The 20482-nt window shown below is 53.1% G+C and overlaps 1 protein-coding gene across 3 annotated transcripts in view; it reads right to left on the bottom strand.

The window, feature by feature from the left end:
- Positions 1 to 503: 503 nt before the first annotated feature.
- The window catches only part of CDCP1 (CUB domain containing protein 1), a 39624-nt gene continuing 19645 nt past the window's right edge, over positions 504 to 20482 (bottom strand). Inside the window, exons 2-10 of one of the 3 annotated variants that reach the window (XM_053669553.1) lie at positions 19212 to 19418; positions 13418 to 13780; positions 12343 to 12527; positions 12159 to 12240; positions 10456 to 10677; positions 9262 to 9642; positions 7326 to 7688; positions 4784 to 4871; positions 504 to 2649 (exon numbers count right to left, since the gene is read on the bottom strand). In XM_053669553.1, coding sequence (XP_053525528.1) covers positions 2220 to 2649; positions 4784 to 4871; positions 7326 to 7688; positions 9262 to 9642; positions 10456 to 10677; positions 12159 to 12240; positions 12343 to 12527; positions 13418 to 13780; positions 19212 to 19418 — 2321 coding nt within the window. In that variant the 3' untranslated portion in view covers positions 504 to 2219. Of the gene's footprint in view, positions 2650 to 4783; positions 4872 to 7325; positions 7689 to 9261; positions 9643 to 10455; positions 10678 to 12158; positions 12528 to 13417; positions 13781 to 19211; positions 19419 to 20482 lie in introns of all 3 variants that reach the window. The other 2 variants (XM_037148347.2, XM_053669552.1) reach the window with 2 other exon arrangements.

The following is a 20482-nucleotide window of genomic DNA, read 5'->3' as shown; positions in this document are numbered from 1 at the left end:
CTCACCTCTGCTGTGCCCTGCTCTCGTTAGATCTGTGAGCAAAACAACGATCGTCCGGAAGTCGCCAAGGTTTGGGGCGGTGGGTTACGCAGCAGCAACACCTGTTCTCTGCTCCGGGTGCATGCTGGGGGCCCACCTGCAGCTCCCTCTCCACCGCCCTCCCTTCACTTCTGTTCTGGTGGCTGGTGACCGGCTTAGAGCCCAGTGGAGGTCATTGCTGAGGGCGGCCCCAGGCCTCCGTGGGGGTCAGGTATTGGGAGAGGCCACACAGAGGGGGCTCCTGTTCCCTCAACGAGAAGGGGACAGGCTCTGGCCTCCGAGGGCCGCACTGGCAGCCCACAGCGCAGCCTCCTGCCCTGTCGACTCGGAGACAACAGCACGTGCTGAGCCCACGGTGCGTCCGTCCCAGGGCACCCCTGGGACGTCCGGGGCCTCAGCTGAGCCAGGGACACGTAGCCAAAACATTTAAACAACCTGATACCCACTTTTTTGGTGTACGTTTGTTTATTTTAAAAAGCACAGGAAATAAAACAGCACCTAAAAAAGTATCTACAACAAATAAATTATTTCCAAGTATGCACTGCAGATTCACACAAACCAGCCCGCTGATGGCGGCCAAGGTCACGCCCAGTGGATCTGGGCTTTCCCCCTTCCTCTCGTCCTGGAGACCCGCCCATCCCGTGGACAGGGACCGCAGCACTGGAGGAGGGTCCTCTCTGCACAGGGGTCCTCACAGCCATGGCAGGTGGGCACGAGGGCAGCCCGGGCAGCGGCAGCCCCGGTGTGGGGGCTTCGACAAACGCATCTGACTGGTTTCCTGTGACCCCAAAGTAGTTTACATATCTGGGGCCCGGGCTTTAAAGGGCTACGAGTGTGCCGGGCTGGCTCCTTCTGGGTGGCTTGTCTTCAGAACACCCGAGGCCTCAGGGAGACAGCGAGGTGACCTGCAGTTCTGAGCTCTCGGTTAAGAGACAATGGCCGCCTGGCAACCTGGTCATTAAAGGGGACGTGTGTGATGACAGACAGCTACGCCAAAGATGGCCAGCCTCCCTCTGGAGCAGAAGGCAGAGCACCAAGCCAGTGACCCACAGAAGAGACCAGGAGGTGGGGGTCCCTGGCGGGGAGCCAGCCTTTGAGAGGGAAAAGGCGCCACAGCAACCCCGAGGGCGTGATGAAAAAACCACAAACCCTTCTCTCTGGGAGGAGTTCGAGAGGCCTTAGAACGCACACCACGGAGGAGACTACATGGCTCCTCTTTGTGTGGGCAACGCAGCCCACACACAAGTCTGGACGCTGCGTTTCCAGGGTGAGTGCACGGAGCTCAGCGGGGTGCCTTTATTTTTCAGAGGCTCTGCCATAGAAACATTGAACTTCGGACTGTGCTGACAAGCCATAACACAATCTGTCTCCTCCCAGGTGAGAGCAGGGCCCACGGAGGCAAACAAACCCCCACAGGAGCTGGGCAGGTAAGTACAGTAAGTGAGGGGTGTGGACTGTGTGTGAGAAAACTTCCGGAAGCACACACCAGCCTCCAGGCCTGTCTTCTCATTCGATAGGGCGGAGATACAGGCCCCATGCTTTTCACTGTGTCCTGAGAAAAGCGACCCTGTGGGGGTGTCGGGGGTGCCCAGGAGGGGGGGCGCCTCTGGGGAACTGGTAGACCAGAGGCCCCAGCGGAGGGTGGCCCAGCTTCTCCACGTAGCCAGTTGCTGCCTGGTGAGAATGTGAGACCCAGCCTGGCCAGGTCTTCTGATCTGGATTGTGATGTAAACATTTTCTCATTTTAAAGGTTAGTGATCGATTCTTAAAAAAGATTCTGTTGGCTAAAGAAAACACACCTGCGGGCTGGATTGTTTCGTAGTCTCTCCTCAGTGGCAGGAAGGAGAAGCAGGAAAACGGATGGCCCCCCAAAGAGATCCAGATCCAAATCCAAATCCGAACCAGGGCTTGTTGCAAGCCCGGCCTGGGCGACTCCTTCTCTCTCACTGTGGCCTGGTTTGCAGCCGCTCCTGAGTTTGCAAAGACCTGAGCAGTGGTGACTGCATCCAGACCAGAACTCATCATCGGAATGAGCCCACTCGGAAATCAGAAGCTGGGGAGTCCAGGAAAACCTCCTGCTGCCCCTTCCATATGAGCCCGCTGCTTTAGGTTTTCAGGGGGGCAACCGGCAGGGTGTCTCCGTGCCTGGCTTTACGCAAAGTCTTTGGGATGAGTCCAGGTTATTCCCCAGTTTGCTCCACCTCGTGGGCGTCCAGCAAGGGAACTTCTGTGTTCCTGTCGCCTCCGCTGCGCTTGGTGGGGTGGGAGAAGGTGTACGGCTCACTCTCGGACTCAGGACTGAAGCCAGGGCACGGCTCCTCAGGGGCCAACTTCACAGTCCAGGTCCTGGAGCATGTGGGGGGCGGGGAGGGCGGGCTGGCCCCCACAGGGCCCTGGAAGGGCCGGTAAGTGTCCACCTCGGGCTGGACGAAGGACCCGTTGGAACCCTGCAGCAGGTGCCCATATACCATGGTGTCTTCGATGACCGCGTACACGTGGGGGTCAGCATCCTTTGGTGCTTTCTGGAACTTTGGCTGCATGGGCATCTGGGTACTGATGTTCCCATTGTAGATGCCCACAGCCGGGCCCTTGTTCCTCTTCTTTTTCCTGCTGAGAGAGAGGGAATGGGCAGGCGTCAGAAGGACAAAGAGCTCGGATGTGCACCGCTGTCCATCCCTGCTGGACCTCACATCCTTCAAGGCTCTGACCGAGTGTCCCCCACAAACTGCTTAGCATTCGAACCTGAAACTGCTGTGAATATTTAAAGGGGCCTGGCTTTGGTCTCTAGTTTTCAAGAGAGTGGTTTACAGAAGGTACTTGTAACACCACCCGCACTTGAATTTGCTTCAATAGATGCACAGCATTCAATGGCAGGGACATCTGACAACCCCTCTCCCCTACTGGAAAGGGGTGGTAGCCCAGCCCAGCCACGCCAGGCACAGGCAAACCTGGGCCAACCTTCTACCATGCACAGTGCTTTTCCCAAAGCCAATGCTCCATCCCTGCCTTGGAGACCTTCTAGATTCTACACAATAGCACACTGGGGCTCAGGGTGGTGGGCTGTTTGTTTGGATTAAAGCTGGAGGCGGGGCCAGCAGAGCTCAGCATTAGCAGAGGGATCCAGTCCCTTCGACAGTAACTTCCAGCAGGGGGAAAATCGAAAAAAGAAGACAGAATTCAGGCTGGGGTGCCACAGTTCCTCGGTGACACCATTACCCTTTGGTTAGTAGTGTTCCCTGGTGCTCGGCTGTGGATGGGCATTAGCGCTCTCTGCTCCAGAAAACAAAGCTTTGCCCTCCACCTGCGGGAACCCCAAGCAGGGGCCGCTGGCTTTTCAGCTGACCGCTGATTCAAAGGGAGGACATTATCTCAAAGAACATAATGGGCCCTGTAATGTGCAGGCTGGCGGCTCACTAATTGTACTTTTCTGAGATAAAAATAAATCTAGTACATTTAGCTTGTCAGACGGAGACTCTGGCCAGGATGGCGGGTTCCCAAGGCTCCGGCCTGGAGCCTGTGATGGCTGCCCTTCCGTGTCCCCACCAAAGTTCTTCTCCCTCTGTGCTGGGACTGCCACTTCACCTGGCAGCGTCTTCGGTCCCCCACCCCCAGGGCGGTGGGAGGGGAGCCTATTCCTGGCTCACGGTTGGGGTCCCAGCACCAGGCATGGCTCCTGCGCCCAGGAGACCCTCGGAAATACATGCGGACACACACAAGCCCAATGCCGCTGTCTTCCCTCCTGCCCGCTTCAGAACCGCACCGAGCTGGACATGGATGAGCCTCCCTTATGCGAGGCTGCCAGCCGGGGGCCTCCCCCAGGCAAGGCCAGGGCTGGCGATCCGCAGGCCAGGACTGGGGCAGTTTAGAGATGGGGGTGAGCGCTGCGCCCTCCTTTCACTCAGTGCCCTCCCGATGAGGAGCTGGGGCCCAGGGTTAGTGCCATGCTTCCGATATGGGGCACACGGGCATGGTGTGCACCCCAGGTCAGGAGGTTTCTGGGAGAAACAATGTAATGGTGCTTTGTTAAAAGTCCTCTCTCCCGTGCGACCTATGTGCAGCCCCATGTCTCGGGGAAGAGGCCTGGCCCTGGGTCTCCGGTGGGCAGGTCCTTCCTCATCTGCGGCGACATTTCTATGCAGTGTCCATTGGCTGATCGGGCATTCTAGTTGTTTGTTCGTGGCCCCAGTTAATTTAAAAAAAATAATTTTTGGAAGGTCAAATCATGCTAGGGGAAACCGATTTCTCCCTCCCCTCGGTTTTATTCAGAAACACGGGCAGAACGGATCCCATCTGGCCGCAGCGTGCGCCCTGTCTACAAAGGTCGCCGCCCTCCTTCCACGAAGCAGAACCTCCTCCGCCGAGGCGGTGGGAGGAGACACTGAGTCAGTTCACTGGGTCTGCCTTCCTCTTGCCCACGGAACCGGCTTCTTCTGGAGCTTGTACAGAGTCCAGCGAACACGCATAAAACGTGTTTGTTCGAGAAGCCGGAGGGAACCAGCTGGGGCCGTAGGCGCTCCTACCTCGAGGTGAGGGAGGGAACAGGTCTGGAGGCTGGTCTGGCGCAGCCCACGGGGCCATCGCCCGCCAGGACCACCCCTGGCTGCTCAGCGTCCAACGAGCGGACGGCAGACAGCGCCCGGGGCTGGTGCCGGGGCAGCTGCACAGACACTGCAGGCCACGCTGCCACCACACACGTGTGTGCTTTTTGGGGTTTTTCCCCACCAGGTGTGGGATTCTCACTTACTTCTTTCTCACGAAGCAAATGATGAGTCCAAGGGCAAATAGCAGTAAGGCGCTGCCTCCCACCACGGCGATGAGGATGACGGTCAGGTCTGTGAGCAGAGACACAAGGGACAGCGGCGTGTGGGCGAGCTGTGTGATGAACTCGACCATGTCGTCTCCAGAGCTGCCGCCACCCAGGCCCCCCTCCCTGCACCCACAGGCTGCTCTCGGACTCCGGGGAGCCTCTCTCCTCGTGAATCTGGGCTGTGCTGGCTCTGGGCCTGCCCCTGGGGAGAGAGGCAGGGCCGCTTCTTGCACCTGCCGTCTGATGGGGAGCCAGCCACCAGGTAAGAAGCCTGACTCTGCAGAGGCCGCCGTGCTGGGGGGAAGCCCAAGCTAGCTGTGCAGAGTCTCCAGGAGGAAAACAAACTGAGGAGCCCGGATGAATGCAGGCATCAGGGCCCCAGACACGTGTCTAGGTGAGACACCTGGCCATCCTCTCACTGATCAGGGCATCTGGCCAAGGCTCCAGAGAGCCGAGAGCAGAGATGAGCCACTCTGCCGGGCCCGGTCGGAATCCCCGACCCACGTACTCATGAGCAAACAAGACGGTTCCTGTCCGAGCCACTCAGTAACTACAACACACGGGGGACCTGCCAGATCTGCTCAAAGGCTACTCCGGGCCCACACTGGGCAAGCCCCGCCGGCTGCCACAGCCTGTGGAGGAGGAGAGGGGAGCAGAGGGGTGCAGGAGAAAGCGGGGAGCCAAAAGCCGGATGAGAAGGTGTTAAGGAGAGGGTGGGTTCATTTTGTGCTGTTCTTTTCCTATAGTCACACAAGGGAAAGAGAAAACTAATCAGAAAGGGAGCCCTGCACCAGCCAGGGGTGGAGAATTCCTTGCTTGTTCTACAGGCAAACGAACGGGGAGGTGCGGAGAAAACAGGGACAGAAATAAACGACAGAAGATGAGCATCACAGAGGCAGAAAACCCGGGAGCGAGCCTGAGCGCCGAGGACAGCCTTCACCGTGTGGCTTTGGGTCCTATCGGTTCTCCTGCTGCTAACCAGCTGGGTGGCCGTGGGTGGACGCGCCACCTCTCTGACCACCGCAAAGGGAAGAGGCCGGGAGGAAGTTCCGGCATGGTGCCCTCTGGTTCCAACAACCTGGGATGCTCTGTGACTGTCTCGGGACAGAAGGTAAACACAGCACCAGCAGACTGCCCCGCCACACGTGTGTGTCCTTGCCTGAAACTCCTCAGTGGGCCCTGCAACCCTGAGCAGATGGGCAAACCCTGCGGCTGCCACCAAGGGCGTCTCATGGCCTCCCGTGTGTCGCTGAATAAAGCAACAAGCAGACGCCAGATACCTCTTTCTCCCTTTCCAGGTCCTCACGTTTTAATCACCAGCACTGATTGCCCAAGGGTACTTTTTGTTTCTAATTCTCACCTGAGGATATTTTTATTGGTTTTAGAAAGAGAGAAAAACATCAACGTGAGAGAGAAACACCAGCCGGTTGTCTCCCATACACGCCCAACTGGGGATCGAACCCACAACCTTTAGGTGCACAGTCCAGTGCTCCAACCAACAGAGCCCCCGGCCAGGGCCCAGCGACACTTTTATCAAAGACTCTCTACAGGTGAGGAAGGTCAGAAGGGAAAAGCCTTCCCCTCTGTCACAGAGAGATTAATAATCAGTGACGGTGCTGGACAGACTACCAGAATGCCCTCATTCTACCTCTTTCCTGAGCCAGTCCCGTGTTATTTTGTAGCTCCTCCCGTCAAGAGGTGAAGTCGACTTGTCCACTTGTCGACTTGATGGCTTGGCGGAAAGACCGCGGCAGAGGAAACGCAGTCTGAATCCCTACCCAAAGCATCGGGAGACTTTGCAGGCCTGCTCCGGCCTCTGTTGGACCTCTCTCCCCTGCCCCGAGGACAGGTCTAGGCTGGAAGATGAGAGACCACGCAGAGGGGAGCCGAGGAAGCCCCAGGATCCCAGCTGACGTTGGCTGGGCCCCAGACGTGTGAGCGGGCCCCCGGCCAAGATCAGCAAAGTCCCGGAGCCAGAGTCGGCCTGCAGCTGCTCACAGGCGCGTGAGAGAAGGAGCCTTGATGGCCTGGCTCAGACCAGAATTGGCCAGCCAACCTGTGAGTAGTAACAATGGCTGGGTTGTTTTGTAAATTTTTTATTTATTTATTTTAGAAAGGGGAAAATGAGAGGTAGAGAAACATCAATGGGTGTTTGATGTTTCAGACCCCCTCCTAGGGACCTGGCCCACAACCCGGGCATGTGCCCTGACCAGGAATCAAACTGGTGACCCTTTGGTTCGCAGTCTGGTGCTCAGTCCACTGAGCCACACCAGCCAGGGCTAATAATGGCTGTTTCTAAGCCACTGAGTCCTGGGGTGCTTTGTTATGCAGCATCACTGATACAATAATAGCTGATGGATTTGTGGACAGCCGGGACCCAAACCTTTGTTTGCGACTCACCTCCCAGGCTTGCTCCTCCCCCCCCCAGCCCCCAATCTGCTCTCCATTGCTGTTCCCGAAAGACCCTGGAGGCCCTTACCTACAGTTCTCGGGCTGAGCGACACCTGGAAGAGCAGGTCCAGCTGCTTGCCGCTCGCGGGGCTGCAGTTGGAGACGTTGACCCAGAAGCTGCGGTGGTGGGTGCTGGGCTTGGGCAGCACCTCCTCCAGGCTGAAGACCTCCTCGGCTGCGGATGAGTGCTCCTGGACGATGAGGAACGCGCGTCCCGTCTGGCAGACCAGGCCCGCCCGCTCCTTCACGAAGGTCAGGCAGGCCACCTGGTCGCGGGGCACGCTGATGTTCCAGGACACCGAGGCGAGGGACGGCAGGCCCCGATCCCAGTTAGGGGTCCTCAGGTAGACCTTGTTTTTCATATCCGGGGTCACCGTGAAAACCCCTTCCTCTGCAGGAAAGGGGAGACCAGACATGCAGATGTTTCACTCACTAGAAAAAGTCGTGCTGCAGGGGACGGTCCGCCATCCAGAGCAGTGCTGTCCGATGGAGCACCCTGCTGTGGCAGAGGCATTTTACCATCCAATGGGGGAGCCATGGCCACACACATCTATTGAAGACTAGACACATGCTTGGTGTGACTATGGAGCTAAATTTTAAATTTTCTTTATTATTAGCTCTGGCTGGTGTAGCTCAGTGGATTGAGCTCAGGCCTGCAAACCAAAGGGTTGCAAGTTCAAATCCCAGTCAGGGCACATGACTGGGTTTTGGGCCAGGTCCCCAGTAGGGGGTGCATGAGAGGCAACTATACATTGATGTTTCTCTTTCTCTCTTTCTCCTTCCCTTCATCTCTCTAAAAATAAATAAAATCTTTAAAAAAATAAAATAAATTTTCACTACTACTAATTTCCATTTAAATTGCCTCCCATGACCAATGGCCACTGTACTGGCCGGCTTAGGATTGGAGTCGCAGTTTTAATCAGGTGCTTGGGTCTCAGGCAAAACAAACAAACAAGCAAAAACAAGGCAGCCAAACCGGCAGTTCACTCAGCTCCCTTTCCGTGACGCCCTCCCTCAGTGTGGCTAACAGTCACCTGCGCCCCACAGCGGGAGGGCTGTGTCCCGATTCCTATTTCTGAGATTCAGAAAGAATCAGTCCTGGGAAGAATTCCGGAACTGCAGAACAGAAGGTCTGCCTTTGACAGGCAGGGCAACTACTCCACTCCTCTCCTTCGGGTGAGACAAACCCCCACGTTCCACAGCAATGCAACTCCCGGGGGCATTTCTCTGCTAACCTTGGAGATGCCCGGCAGCCTAGACTGACCCTAATCTAATGGCCGAAGACTCTCACCCGTCTTGCTCCTGCCTCTGCAGACAAAAGAACGAAGTCAGCCACAAATGAAGCCCCTGGTCAGTGTCAAAACAGCCTCTCACACTGAGTCACTTGTAACGGCAACGAGGACTTTTAAAATTAGCTCTAGCAGTCACTTTTATGACCGATTTGGACCTCACTTCCTACCCGGGACACCAAAGGCCACTGTAGCCTCCCAGGAGAACAGGGCCCTTGAGTTCTAGATCCTTCTCTCTCCCAGCATTCCTTCCCGGCGCTCTCTGCGGGGACACACATCCTGAGCTCCCAAAGCAGGTCATAATACATCTGCGTTAGGGTTCTCACGTTACCACCTTAGAAATCCAGGAGGTGTGGTGTGTGGCTACTTCTAATTAATGCACAGTCTGCTTCCCCAACAGACGCGAATCTGATTATGTGTTTTTCTGCCATCGACCTGTGCCGCGCCATCAGACGGTCTTATTTCCAACCCCTGGACTTGTCCACGTTAGGTTAATGGCGCAGTCAGCATTAGGATTCAAATTTCTTGTCCGAAAACCAGCCCACTCAGCTCTAGCTCCTCTTCAAATGGACAACTTGATTAAGATGATCACCAAAGCAAAATAAGATGAATGTTCCCAAATGGGAAAGGCTAAGGGGGCTTGGAGACAGGAGAGAGTGAAAGACACCTACTCACCTTTGAAGTGAGGTATGAAAAACACGGTCAGGTCCTGCCTGGAGACCTCTTGTCGGAAGCTGGGGGCAAAGGTGCGCAGGGTCACCGACATGTTCTGCTTCACCTGGATCTGCTGGATGGCGCCTCCGGAGCAGAAGGAGCCCAAGTAAAGGTCCTGGCCGAGGCCGGCGCTGGCCACCAGGTAGCTGAAGCTGCTGTTGCAGATCCGCTCCTGCGTGTGCTGCTGCAGCTTCTGGGCCGGCACCAGGGCCAGGCTGAGCCTGTCCTTGGGCACCAGCAGCTTCCAGGAGAAGTCGTGGAGCTGCACAGGCAGCTGGAGGATGTCCCTGGGCACCTGGAGGGAGTAGGACCTCCTGAGGCAGTACCGGTGGTCCATGCAGCCTGGAAAAGAGGGGCTCGTGGTACCCACGCGGGAAGGAGATAGAGAAGAGCATCTTCTCAGCTCTAAAGTCATCCACTTCTAGCTTCCCCTCCTGCTCTCTCATATTCTTCCTAAACTGGCAGACCAACTTCTGTTTGTCTGGTTCTCACTTCTGTGTGCCTGTGTCTAAGATGCTAAGTGCCGTGCGGGCAGGGCACAGGTTTGCCTCCACCCAGGAACTTCCTAACAGGGAGGCTTCGGCTCCTGCCTCTGTAGAGACTCTAAGGGCGTCCGCGTCAGAGACGATGGGGGCCCTGAAGGCAGGGGACTATTGGTTTGGCTGCCCCGCATTCGTCACACACTTATTACGTGACTAGCACGTGTTCAGCACTGCTAGGGGCTAAAGGGGTAAGAGATGGAACAGGTCAAAGGTCTTGACTTTAAGACTCCAGGTCTTGTGTGAGAGAAAACAAAAACAAGTGGGCAGCAAGCGTGGGAGCAGGGGCCATGCAGCTAGGAGAGGACGAGGAAGTCTAAGACCAGGAGGAGACTGCAGGAGGGACAGAAGAGACATGAGTGCAGACACAGGTCACGCATGCACTGCCCTTCTGAAAGACGCATGTTCCAACTGAGGCTGCCGCTCCCCAAGGACGCTGGTCTCCACCTCGTGGTTTGCTTCCTGGTTGCCCCTGCTCACCCTGCACTAGGGGGGACATTTCTTGTCACATATTTACAGCTCAGGCAGTGGACCCCACCCAGAAGACAGGGCGGGAGGGGGAGAGGGGCTCACGAGCCAGGAGGAGCTTGCCCACCGGGGTGGGAAGGGCACGTACCAAAGGTCTTCTCGGCGTTCATCCACAGGCGAGTCAGGTCATTGCAGAGGAAGGAGATCTTGTGTCTGGAGCCAGCTGTCAGGGTGAGGTTGGTGCTGCAAGTCCGAGACTCCAGGCACACAAAGCAGCCGGGGACGAACCTGCGGCTCTGCCTGCTGGGCCTCGGCTCGATGCTGAGCGACATGTCTCTCTCTTTACTCAAGTCAACCACGTAGGTGACATCTGGAAGCACAGGGCGAGAACAGGCGTGAAAACCGCGTCCGCAGCCACCCCATGGCACAGGGAGCGTCGGGGATGCTCTGTCATTATTAAGGGACCATCACAAGAACTTTAAAAGAAATTTAAAAGGAAAATAATGGACCGTATTTCTACCACCCTTACTGACCCTCTTTCCTTTCTTTAGATTTATTTTAGACCTTGGTTACATGTGTGCATATTTTTTAACTACTTAAAAGTACAGTGAATAGAATACTTCATACTCAGCTCTCAGTTTATTATTTTATACAGTTTTATATATTTTACTAGAGTTTTCATATGCACTAATCTTTTCAAATACTCATTCATCTTAGTGGCTGCACAATAGTCAACCAAGTAAGATTTATCATCACTTACATAAATAGTCTCCTACTATGAATGGTGATTAAGAACAGTGCAGTTTTAGGGCAGGAAGAGAGGATTCGTAAACAGGACGAAACCTCAGATACTATAATGTACTCTCTAATAAACACTATATTTCAAATAAGTGAGAAAAAGATGGACTATTCCATAGGCTAAACCAGAAGAACTGCCTTTCCCATTAGTAAAAGAATACAATTAGCCCAGTACCTCAAAGCAGTGACCACAATAAAAACATAGAGAATATCTTACAAATGTACTGTAAAGCAAATGCAAATTATAAAAGCAAAAAAAGAAAAATGTAAATATCTTCCTGATAATAGGCACCATAAATAATGGTAAGGGACAAGGGACACAAGAGGAAAACATATTTGTGACATGGAATAACTGAGCAGGTGGCAGAAGAGGAAATATAAATGTCCAAGTATACAAAACACTAAGAGTTCTCACAATTCCTAGTCGGGGCACATTCCTGGGTTGCAGGCCAGTTCCCAGCAGGGGGACACACAAGAGGCAACCGTACATTGATATTTCTCTCCCTCTCTCCTTCCCTTCCCCTCTAAAGATAAATAAATAAAATCTTTAAAAAATACGAAGAGTTCTCATATAACTTGTCACTTCGCTTGCAATAACAAAAAAGCAAATTAAGACAAAGTGTTACCATCTCCCCTAATCAGACGGGGGAGAACAGAGAAGCCCAGTGATACTGGGTGCTGGGGAGGGAAAGGCCCTCACACTTTGGTGGAAGCATGGCCACTCCCATCACAGTAACTTTCTAAATGTCTTTCCCAGCCATCCTGGATGTGCCTTTGACCTTTGCTCTCCGATGGAGCCATCCTGGACCAGACTTAAACAGCAGCTTCTTACTGTGTGAAAATGAACGCACACGCCGTTCATTCACCAGTTAGCCTGTCCCTCAACCCGGCAACGCTCTTCCCGCACCTCTCCCAGGGTCCAGGGTCCAGGGTCCAGGGTCCAAGTGGCCCAGAAGCCACCGATGAGAAATGGGATGGGAACCTCACCCCAAGCAGACTCCTTGGAAGGAAGAAGTGTGCTGGAGCAGGAGGGGAAAGGAAGGGCTCACTTACTGCTTTCATGTTGTGGATACTGAACCAGAACCTGAAACTTCAGCCGGAGGGTCCCTGGGTTCTGGGCATCTTGGTCACAGCCCTGCAGAGAGAGGTTGAAATTCCCGGCCATGTTCCCGGGCTGCTGGTCCTCCAGCTTGAACACCTCGGGGTTGGTGGTGGAGCCCGGGATGTAGTACTCAACCCGCTCCTCCTTCCTCTCGCAGTTGGAGACGTTGAACTGGAGGAAGGAGACGCTCGCCCGCAGGGGCGCGGGAATGACAAACTGCCAGGTCATGAGCTCATCCTCAGGGAAGCCGGCAGGGTAGTTGGCAGACATCAGGGTTGCGGAGCCCTCACCCTCAAACACAGATTCGATGATGCACAGTCCTGTTGGGGGGGAACCCGAGCCAAGCGATTAGACCTTGCCCTGGTGGTCCCGGGCAGAGGGGCAGCAGGCTGAGGTCAGGGGAGGGCGGTTCTCAGGTCCTCAGCCACAGATCTGGATAGGGCACGAGGGGAAGACATAGGTGGTGTTCGAATCAGTGTTTAATAACGGACTCAGCCAGGGTGGGGGCGGGGAGTCCTAACGTGTGCGGTCTAAATACTCCCACCATAGCTGATTTCAAGCTAACAACGTGAGGTGACTGAACATGGCCTTGGGAAGAGACCGGCAGCAACTCATCATCCCACAGGACTGCCACCTCCAGATACAATCAGCATAAGTAACTTCAAGAGCACAGACAAGAGGAAACTGTAGTGAAATCATTAGGAGGCAGTGAGTTTTGAGTGTGTATGATCTTTGTTTCTAAACTCATTTTTTTCACTTGTAAGTTTATATAATTTTATTTGGATGAACAGCTCTGTTTGACACCAACTTCCTGCTGGTGGGACAGTCAGCTCTTGTGAGCCAAGGTGAGCCAGCACGACCCACCACTGACACCGTCAGAGAAGATGTGAAACAGAGAGAAGACGGGGAAAGGAATTAGAAAAGGAGCGATCGCAACAGGTCTGTAGAGCCAATCCCATTTCATTCCTGAGCACAAACCTCTCCTGCACGAAGGACAGAGAGGAGAGCCACCACCCAGGTTAGCAGAGGAGGGTGGGTCCACCCCGGGTGTCAGTGGCCTGTGTCGCTTACGGAAGAGTGGCAGCTCCCCATGAGGCACTCAGGTTAAATCACACAAAATTGGCAACACCGGCCATTTCGGACCTAGAGAAAGTGGTGATTTTTGTGTGTTTCAACCTCAGCAAAGAACAGGAGGGCCCAGCGTGCTCACGTTTGATGGGTGACCGGTTTGCGATGCTGAAGCCAGAGACGTTTCTGTGGTGGAACCAGGGCAGGTGTAAGGCCATGTGGACGCCCTCTTGCATCTTGATCCGGGACACGGTGCCGTTGCTACAGAAGGTCCCGATCTGGACTGTGGTGGAATCGACTCGGCCACTGATGGAGTGAGTGATTCCGTCCGGGCAGCTGTCCCCTGGCTCGATCTGCCGCAGGCGCGGCAGGGAGAACTGCAGCTCCAGGCCGATTCTCTTGTGAGCCTGCACATCCCAGCTGTAAGTCCGGTTGAGGGTGGGCAACCCTGACGTTGGGGGCTGCAGCTGGACCTCCCCGAAAAAACATGGGCCTGCCATGCAGTCTGAAACACAGTCACACAACCTTTTTGGTCACAAAAGCTGCCGGCCACTCCCTGCTCCTCCCTACCTTTTCAGTAGGCTCTCGGGGAGCACCACCAGGCAGGCACACCCACCCCCAGGTCACCTGAGTGTGGATGGCCACTGGCACACCGATGCCCCCTTCTCTGAAGTGCCTCGGCTGGCAGTGCCTCCCGGGACCAGAAAAACCTGTGGGGTTTCGCTGCCCACCCCAGCAGGGAGCAGCCGCCCGCCACCCATCGAGGTTCATGTCGGGAGTGGAAAAGCCTGACCTTCTGGCTTCAAGTGCAGGGGCCTGAGGCTACACGTTAGCTAAACCCACATCCTTGTTTACTTCTTCCCTTGCTCTCTCCTGCTTTCCTCACTCCTTCACAAGGTGCTTCTAAGGGCACTCTCTTGACAAGTGCCTTAAACAGAAGTTCCCACACGGGCTCTGTTCCAGGGAACCACACCCAAGACACCTCCTAACTCCGGTGTCTTCAGAGTAGGTCAGCGCAGGCCCGTTGGTGGGCCTTCCCAGAAGTCCGAGGACAGCCCCTCGCTTTGCCGCAGAGCCTGTGCTTCTAGAGCCGCTGTTTCACAACTTTCAGGGGGCAGTGCCGAGCTCTGCCTTTAAAAACTGGCTTTCCCGTCAGCACACTGAATACACTCCGACTGTGCAAGGCCCTTAACGGCTGGACCCTGGAGGCAGTTTCTTCCTGCCCCGTGGCTTTCCTGCTCCTGTTTTATGACCACGCTGGGTTTTTTTACAGGCTGACAACTAATGACATCCTCTGATGTACCTTGTTTTCTAAGCCTTTAAAACAAAGGGAGAAATGCTGCTGCCAGGGAGGAATAAGGGAAAAGCACGCAGCAGAAGGAGCAGAACACAGGCAACGCAACGGTTAAGGCTTTTGTTGTCTCAGGGGTGGGCAGCGTGAAGGGGGGGTGGGTTCTGCCACTGGCGCTCCGGTGGGGTGGGTGGGGTGTTTGAAGGTACGGCCAGCCCTGGCCAGGTAGGTCAGTTGCTTACAGTGTCAACCAATACACCAAGGTTGCTGGTTCAATTCCCATTCAGGGCACATACAAGAATCAACCAAAGAATGCATCAGTAAGTGGAACAAATAGATGTTTCTCTCTCTCCCTCAAATCAATTAAAAATAATTTACTGCCAACTTAAAATGGAACTACGGGAGAATTCCAGAACTGGACGTCCGAGGTCATCCATGCCACACCCTCTCCTTTTCACAAGGCAGCCCTGGGGCCCAGGGGGTGGGCACAGCCTCCTTCACGTGACCCCAGGACAGAGGCCCGGGCTCTGTTTGCTCATCCCAAGTCCTCGCCCAGGCGCCTCATCACCTCACCCATAAAACAGGGTTATCTAACAGGGTCACTGATAAAACGGTTAGATAACACGGTGACGAACGTGGCTAAAATTAGATTTTGTGTGGCAGTACCGATAGTACCTATTTTTAGGAGCTCTTCCAAACTTCATTGTTTACACCAAGCCACGTCTTTCCTTTTAAAAGCTGCCTTTGCCCTGGCTGGTGTAGCTCAGTGGATTGAGCGCGGGCTGCGAACAAGGGGTTGCTGGTTTGATCCCCAGTCAGGGCACATGCCTGGGTTTTGGGCCAGGTCCCCAGTAGAGGCAACCACACATTGATGTTTCTCTCCCTCCCTTCCTGCTCTCTAAAAATAAATAGACAAAATCTTTAAAAAAATAAAAGCTGGCTTTGTCACTTCCCATCTCTGGCTCCAGCTTGCCCAGGGCTGCGAGGAGCGGCTCCTACTGGGTTCCGTCTGGTGGACTCACCCGCCTACTGAGGTGGTAGTTCTCAGCCCTGGTCCCGCATCAGACTCACTGGGAAACGTTTAAAAAATGCACAGGCCTGGGCCACCTAAGAGACTGTGATTTAATTCTACACCAAGAACCCTGAGCCACGAGGCTCCGCCCCTCGGCCCGGCCCCTCAGCCCGGGCTCTGTTCCAGCCTGGACCCCGGGGCAAGTCTGGCGCGCGCACTCTTTCATCTGCGGCTGCGCGCTTTGGTGTCGAGGACGGACACACAGCCAAGCGCGGTCACAATGCCTGGCACGCTGCCAAGTCTCTGTTCTCCGTCTGGTGCCAAAAAGTTAAGTAACGAAAGTTTCCCAGGTGGAGGACGGAGACGTGACCATTCAGAGTGATTCACAGCTCACGTGCCCCCAGCGCAGACCTCTCCTTCCATTAACTTTAATAGCGTTATCCGAGTCAGGGTAACAGGAGGGATCTCAGACTTTGATACTCAGGGCAAGTTTGTGTTTTTTTTTAAAGGAGGGGCAGGCAGGACATGGGATTCAGTTCTGGAGTCTAGATTTATTATTTTAGAAATTAGTATCTTCCTATGATTTTGAAAAATGGAGAGCATGGGTTTTCACTGGGAACTGTGTGTTGCACCTGGGGCCGAGAGCCTGACTGCGGTCATTTGAACGCTTGACTTGTGGGATGATCGCTTATTAAGACCATCGATCACATGCAGTTTTTTTCTCTCTCACTGAATAGTGCAAAGCATTACATTAACCCATTTCCTTTTTCAAGAGGGCAGTCACTTTATTGGTTGAAATGATTATAAAGTAATGCATGCTTGTAAAAAGAAAACCAATAATATGGACCAACAGAAAGAAGGAAATGGCTGGCACTGTTCCCCTCCCCCACCCACCACAAAAACAAGTCAACATTGTGGCGTGGAGCTCTCCGAACTTTAGACTCCAGGTGACCGACTACATGTGCCTATGTGTGTGTTTAATAAAGTGGGGTTCAACCGTTTTCCTACTATACGTTACGCTGTTTTCAATAAAGCAAAACTATCCACGTCAGATGTGGGGAGGTACTTCAGTCTTTCAAGAGTGACACGCCATTCCACTGAATCCTTCAGGACCTCCATGTTCTCCCCAGCTCTGTGAAAGTGTCACTGAGATGCTAACTGCAATCAATGCAAACTGATTAATTAATTGGAGAGGGGGAGAACTGACATTTAAAAAGTACTGAGATTTTCATCATGGAACACAGTACATCTCTCCATGTATGTGTATCTTCTCTTTTGTCTTTCAGTAAAATGTTATATTTTACTTTATGTTCATACTCTGTATATATTCAGATGATCCCTAAATGTTTAACCAGAGCTTGTGAACGATGGTGGCCAATAGCAGGCATAGTGGGAAACCTTATATCACTTCCCCTGTTACTGGGGACACTTCTCGGTCAGACTGGACCACTGGGGATGACATTGGCTATCAGGGGTTTTCTTTTAATTATTTATTTACTTATTTTTAGAGAGGAGGGGAAGGAGAGAAGGAAGGAAATATCAATGTATGGTTGTCTCTCGTGGGTCCCCTGATGGGAACTGGTTCCCTGCTAGGAACTGGCCTGCAACCCAGGCATGTGCCCTGACTGGGAATCAAACCGCAATCGTGTGGTTCGCAGGCCTACGCTCAATCCACTGAGCTACAGCAGCCAGGTGGCTATCAGGTTTGGTAGATCACTTTATTGGATTAGGAAACACCCTTCTACTTCTGAGAACGTTGTATTAAAAACACGCTAAATAACCTATTAAGCTGATCACATGCAGTCCTTTCTCCCAGAACAACCCTTCCAGTCTTCAGTCTCACTGCTCTTGTTTCTTTGTTCTCTTCATACATTTTTCTGGACTTGGTATAATTATGCTTAGGATTTGTTTTTTGCACAGACAGTCATAACAGGCTGGTCTATGAAGTTGTTGTGTTGTTTATTGTTTAACCCTTTGGCAGATTTTGACATCAGGGCTATAAGAACCATATAAAATGAGCTAGGAAACTTCCCTTTCTGTGCTCAGAATGGGAGTCGGCAAACTACAGCTCATGAGGTGTATCCAAGCGAAACACCTGTTCTTGTAAATAGCGTTTCTGGAACTTCCACTGCCTGTTGGTTTACCTGTTATCTACAGCCGACCTTGTGCTGTGACAGCGCAGCTGTGCCGCTGTCACAGCGACCATCTGGCCTCAGACACTTGCTAGCTGGACTTCTGCAGACAGAGCCTGCCAACCCTCCGCTAGCGGTGCGCAAATGCCACGGGAATGATTTGCTCCTTCAAGTTTTACAGCATCCTCCATGAAACCACCTCTAACCGACCCAATCCCTGCTCTCCTCCATCCGGGACATTTTCTGAATCTCCTCCGTTACTATTTATTTATTCAGGTTTCCTCCCCTTCTATGAGTCAGCCTGGTCCATTCAGTTTTTCCTGAAAATCACCATGTCATTCGGATTTTCATATGGAATATCATCATGTTGTAGCCTCTTACAGTTTTAGAAATAGCCTTGGTATATACCTCATTGAATCCACATGTACACTTTTGATGCTGCCTATTTGTAATTTCTCTTTCTTTTCCAGGAGACTAGCCAGAGATTTGCCTGCACAGTTGGTCTTTATCAAAAACCAGGCCTTTGTTTTAATTATTAAACGTAGTTTGAAAACTGCTTTGAAGGACTTATAATTTCTCCTTTTAGTTTGCCAAATTTCTTCCTCCTAAGGTTTCTTTTATCCTTTTTTCTCCCTTCGTGATCTATTACCTGATTCATTTATTTTCAGCTAAAGGCAAAGAAGTTTTCTGAATGTGGCTTCGTTAAATCACAAAAGCATTCTCCCCATTACCACCTCCATGGGTGGCTGGTTGGCAAGCCCCCCTTCAAACCACTAGGAGATCACATACTTGTTTTTTTCTGCCTATTATTTCTTATATCAATCTCCTACCCCGAGCTCAAGTTCTGAGTTATAATAATACCAATTATCTATAGTTTGTTGAATTCTTGTATATCATACACTCTGAACCCATTACTTTATTTCACCCTCATAAAAACCTGATTGGTTGGTACAAAGGCTCTTATTTTTTAGACTAGAAAACTAAGTCACAAAGGAGTTAGGTAATTTGCATGAAGTCATGTGATCGGGTCACATGATCAGCATTGCCCTAGAGCTTGAAGCCAAAACCCTGCTCCCTCAGCCTCCAAAGCTGCTGTTTTTTGCCTTGTGTTTCATCCACCCATTTCTCTACTCTCACCTCCTCGACCTTCATTTCTTTTGTCCCCCAGTCCCTTGACTTTTGCCTGTCACCAGCTGGGTGTTTCTAGCACATCAGACTGAGCATCCCAGACCTGAAGACCCACAGCTCCGCTCAGAGATACTGTGGGTCAGGGGCCACAGGGCCAGACTCTGGAGCCCAGGAACCCGGGTCCGCATCCCGCTGGCTGTGCCATCTCAGGCGAGCCACTCTCTTTGGGAACTCCTCCAGGGGCTGCTTGGGGGATTTGACAATGAACCTTTATAAAACACAGCGAGCTAAAGGACCTGCAGAGTTCCAAAATCGATCTCACCTCCCCAGCATCGTGGGCTGGCTGCCAGACCGTCCACAAGAGTGTACTTACCAATGTTCTTCTGAATCTCAATGACAAAGTAGTTCTCTGGATCCCGGCAGCTGAAGGAAAAGTCCTTGGTTTCTCCAGATTTGATGAGCAACGTGGTTGTCAATATTCTCCTAGTAATGATGGAACAGTGCTTCCCTGACAGGAGTGGGGTCCCGAGCTTTATCGAAACGGTGATGCCACTTCCGTGGGGCAGGCCAATCTGGAAAGCTTCGGAAAGGAGGAGGAGAAAGGCAGTGAGCAGGGCGACTCAGGCCTGCGGACCTGCTGCCTCCCCTCAGCTGGTCCTGGGAGGATGCCCTCTCCTCTTTGACAACTTTATCCCTTTTCCCCGGCCTGAGAAGGGGATGGTGTAAAGTGACAGTGGTGTCCCTGTCGGTGGGGGAGAATCGGGCCGTTGTGGGTGGGCCCTGACATGTGTCTCTGGTTTAGTTTATTCGCTTTTCTAAAGATCAAAACTGCTGTACCACATCCTACGTGTCTTAAGCTGTATGTTTTCAGATACCCTGTCGGTATTAAATCGCAATTAAATGGCAATCAGAGAAACTGCCACATTGCTCCTCCATCTGGCTGCAGACCAAAGTCCACACACAGGAAGTGTCTGTGGAGGGACATGTTTCTCTGCAAAGAGCGGCTGTCTCCTGCTGTGCATGTTTCACATGCCAGTACACACGTGCATATGTACATGTAAACATGCACACATTCGCACACAGGCATGCAGTCCCGGAGGGTAGGGAAACTTTCACAGAGGTTAGATATACACATATTACGTCCACAAATTTGGAAAGTTTGAGCCAAACAATGCTAACACCTCAGGCTGGGGTTCAGCCAAATGGTCTAAACGAAGAAGCAAGAAGGAGCAAGCGAGGTGGGGGTTGGCTGTTAAGCAGAGCTGTGCACTCCGGCCAGGAAGGGTCCCCGATTCCTGAACAAGCACGATCTCCCTCTGTTCTCTTGGCTTTGTCCACCTTTAAGTCTTCTCGGACTAACAGGGAAGAGCCACTTTCCGCCTTGGCAGCGAGCACCCCTCCCCCGACAAGTCCCGAAAGCAGGGCTCAGTGGCTGATGGCCCAGGAGCAGCACGTGAAGGGACGATCGTCCACAGGTGGGTCCCTTGGGGGGAACCCAGGGACTCACAGAGGCCCGCAGGGCTGCGGCAGGTGCGCGTGCCCCAGCGCGTTCTGGAGCAAAGACACTGTCAACTGCGGTGACAGCGCCTGCCCATGCAGGGCACCCAGGAAACATCCAGCCAATGAACAGCAGCCCACCCGACA

This window comes from Artibeus jamaicensis, unplaced genomic scaffold (genome assembly GCF_021234435.1).
Source record: "Artibeus jamaicensis isolate MK-2021 breed Jamaican fruit bat unplaced genomic scaffold, CSHL_Jam_final contig_519, whole genome shotgun sequence".
Classification (NCBI taxonomy): domain Eukaryota; kingdom Metazoa; phylum Chordata; class Mammalia; order Chiroptera; family Phyllostomidae; genus Artibeus; species Artibeus jamaicensis.
The sequence above is the reverse complement of the archived record's forward strand: the minus strand, read 5'-3'. Positions and strand labels throughout refer to the sequence as shown.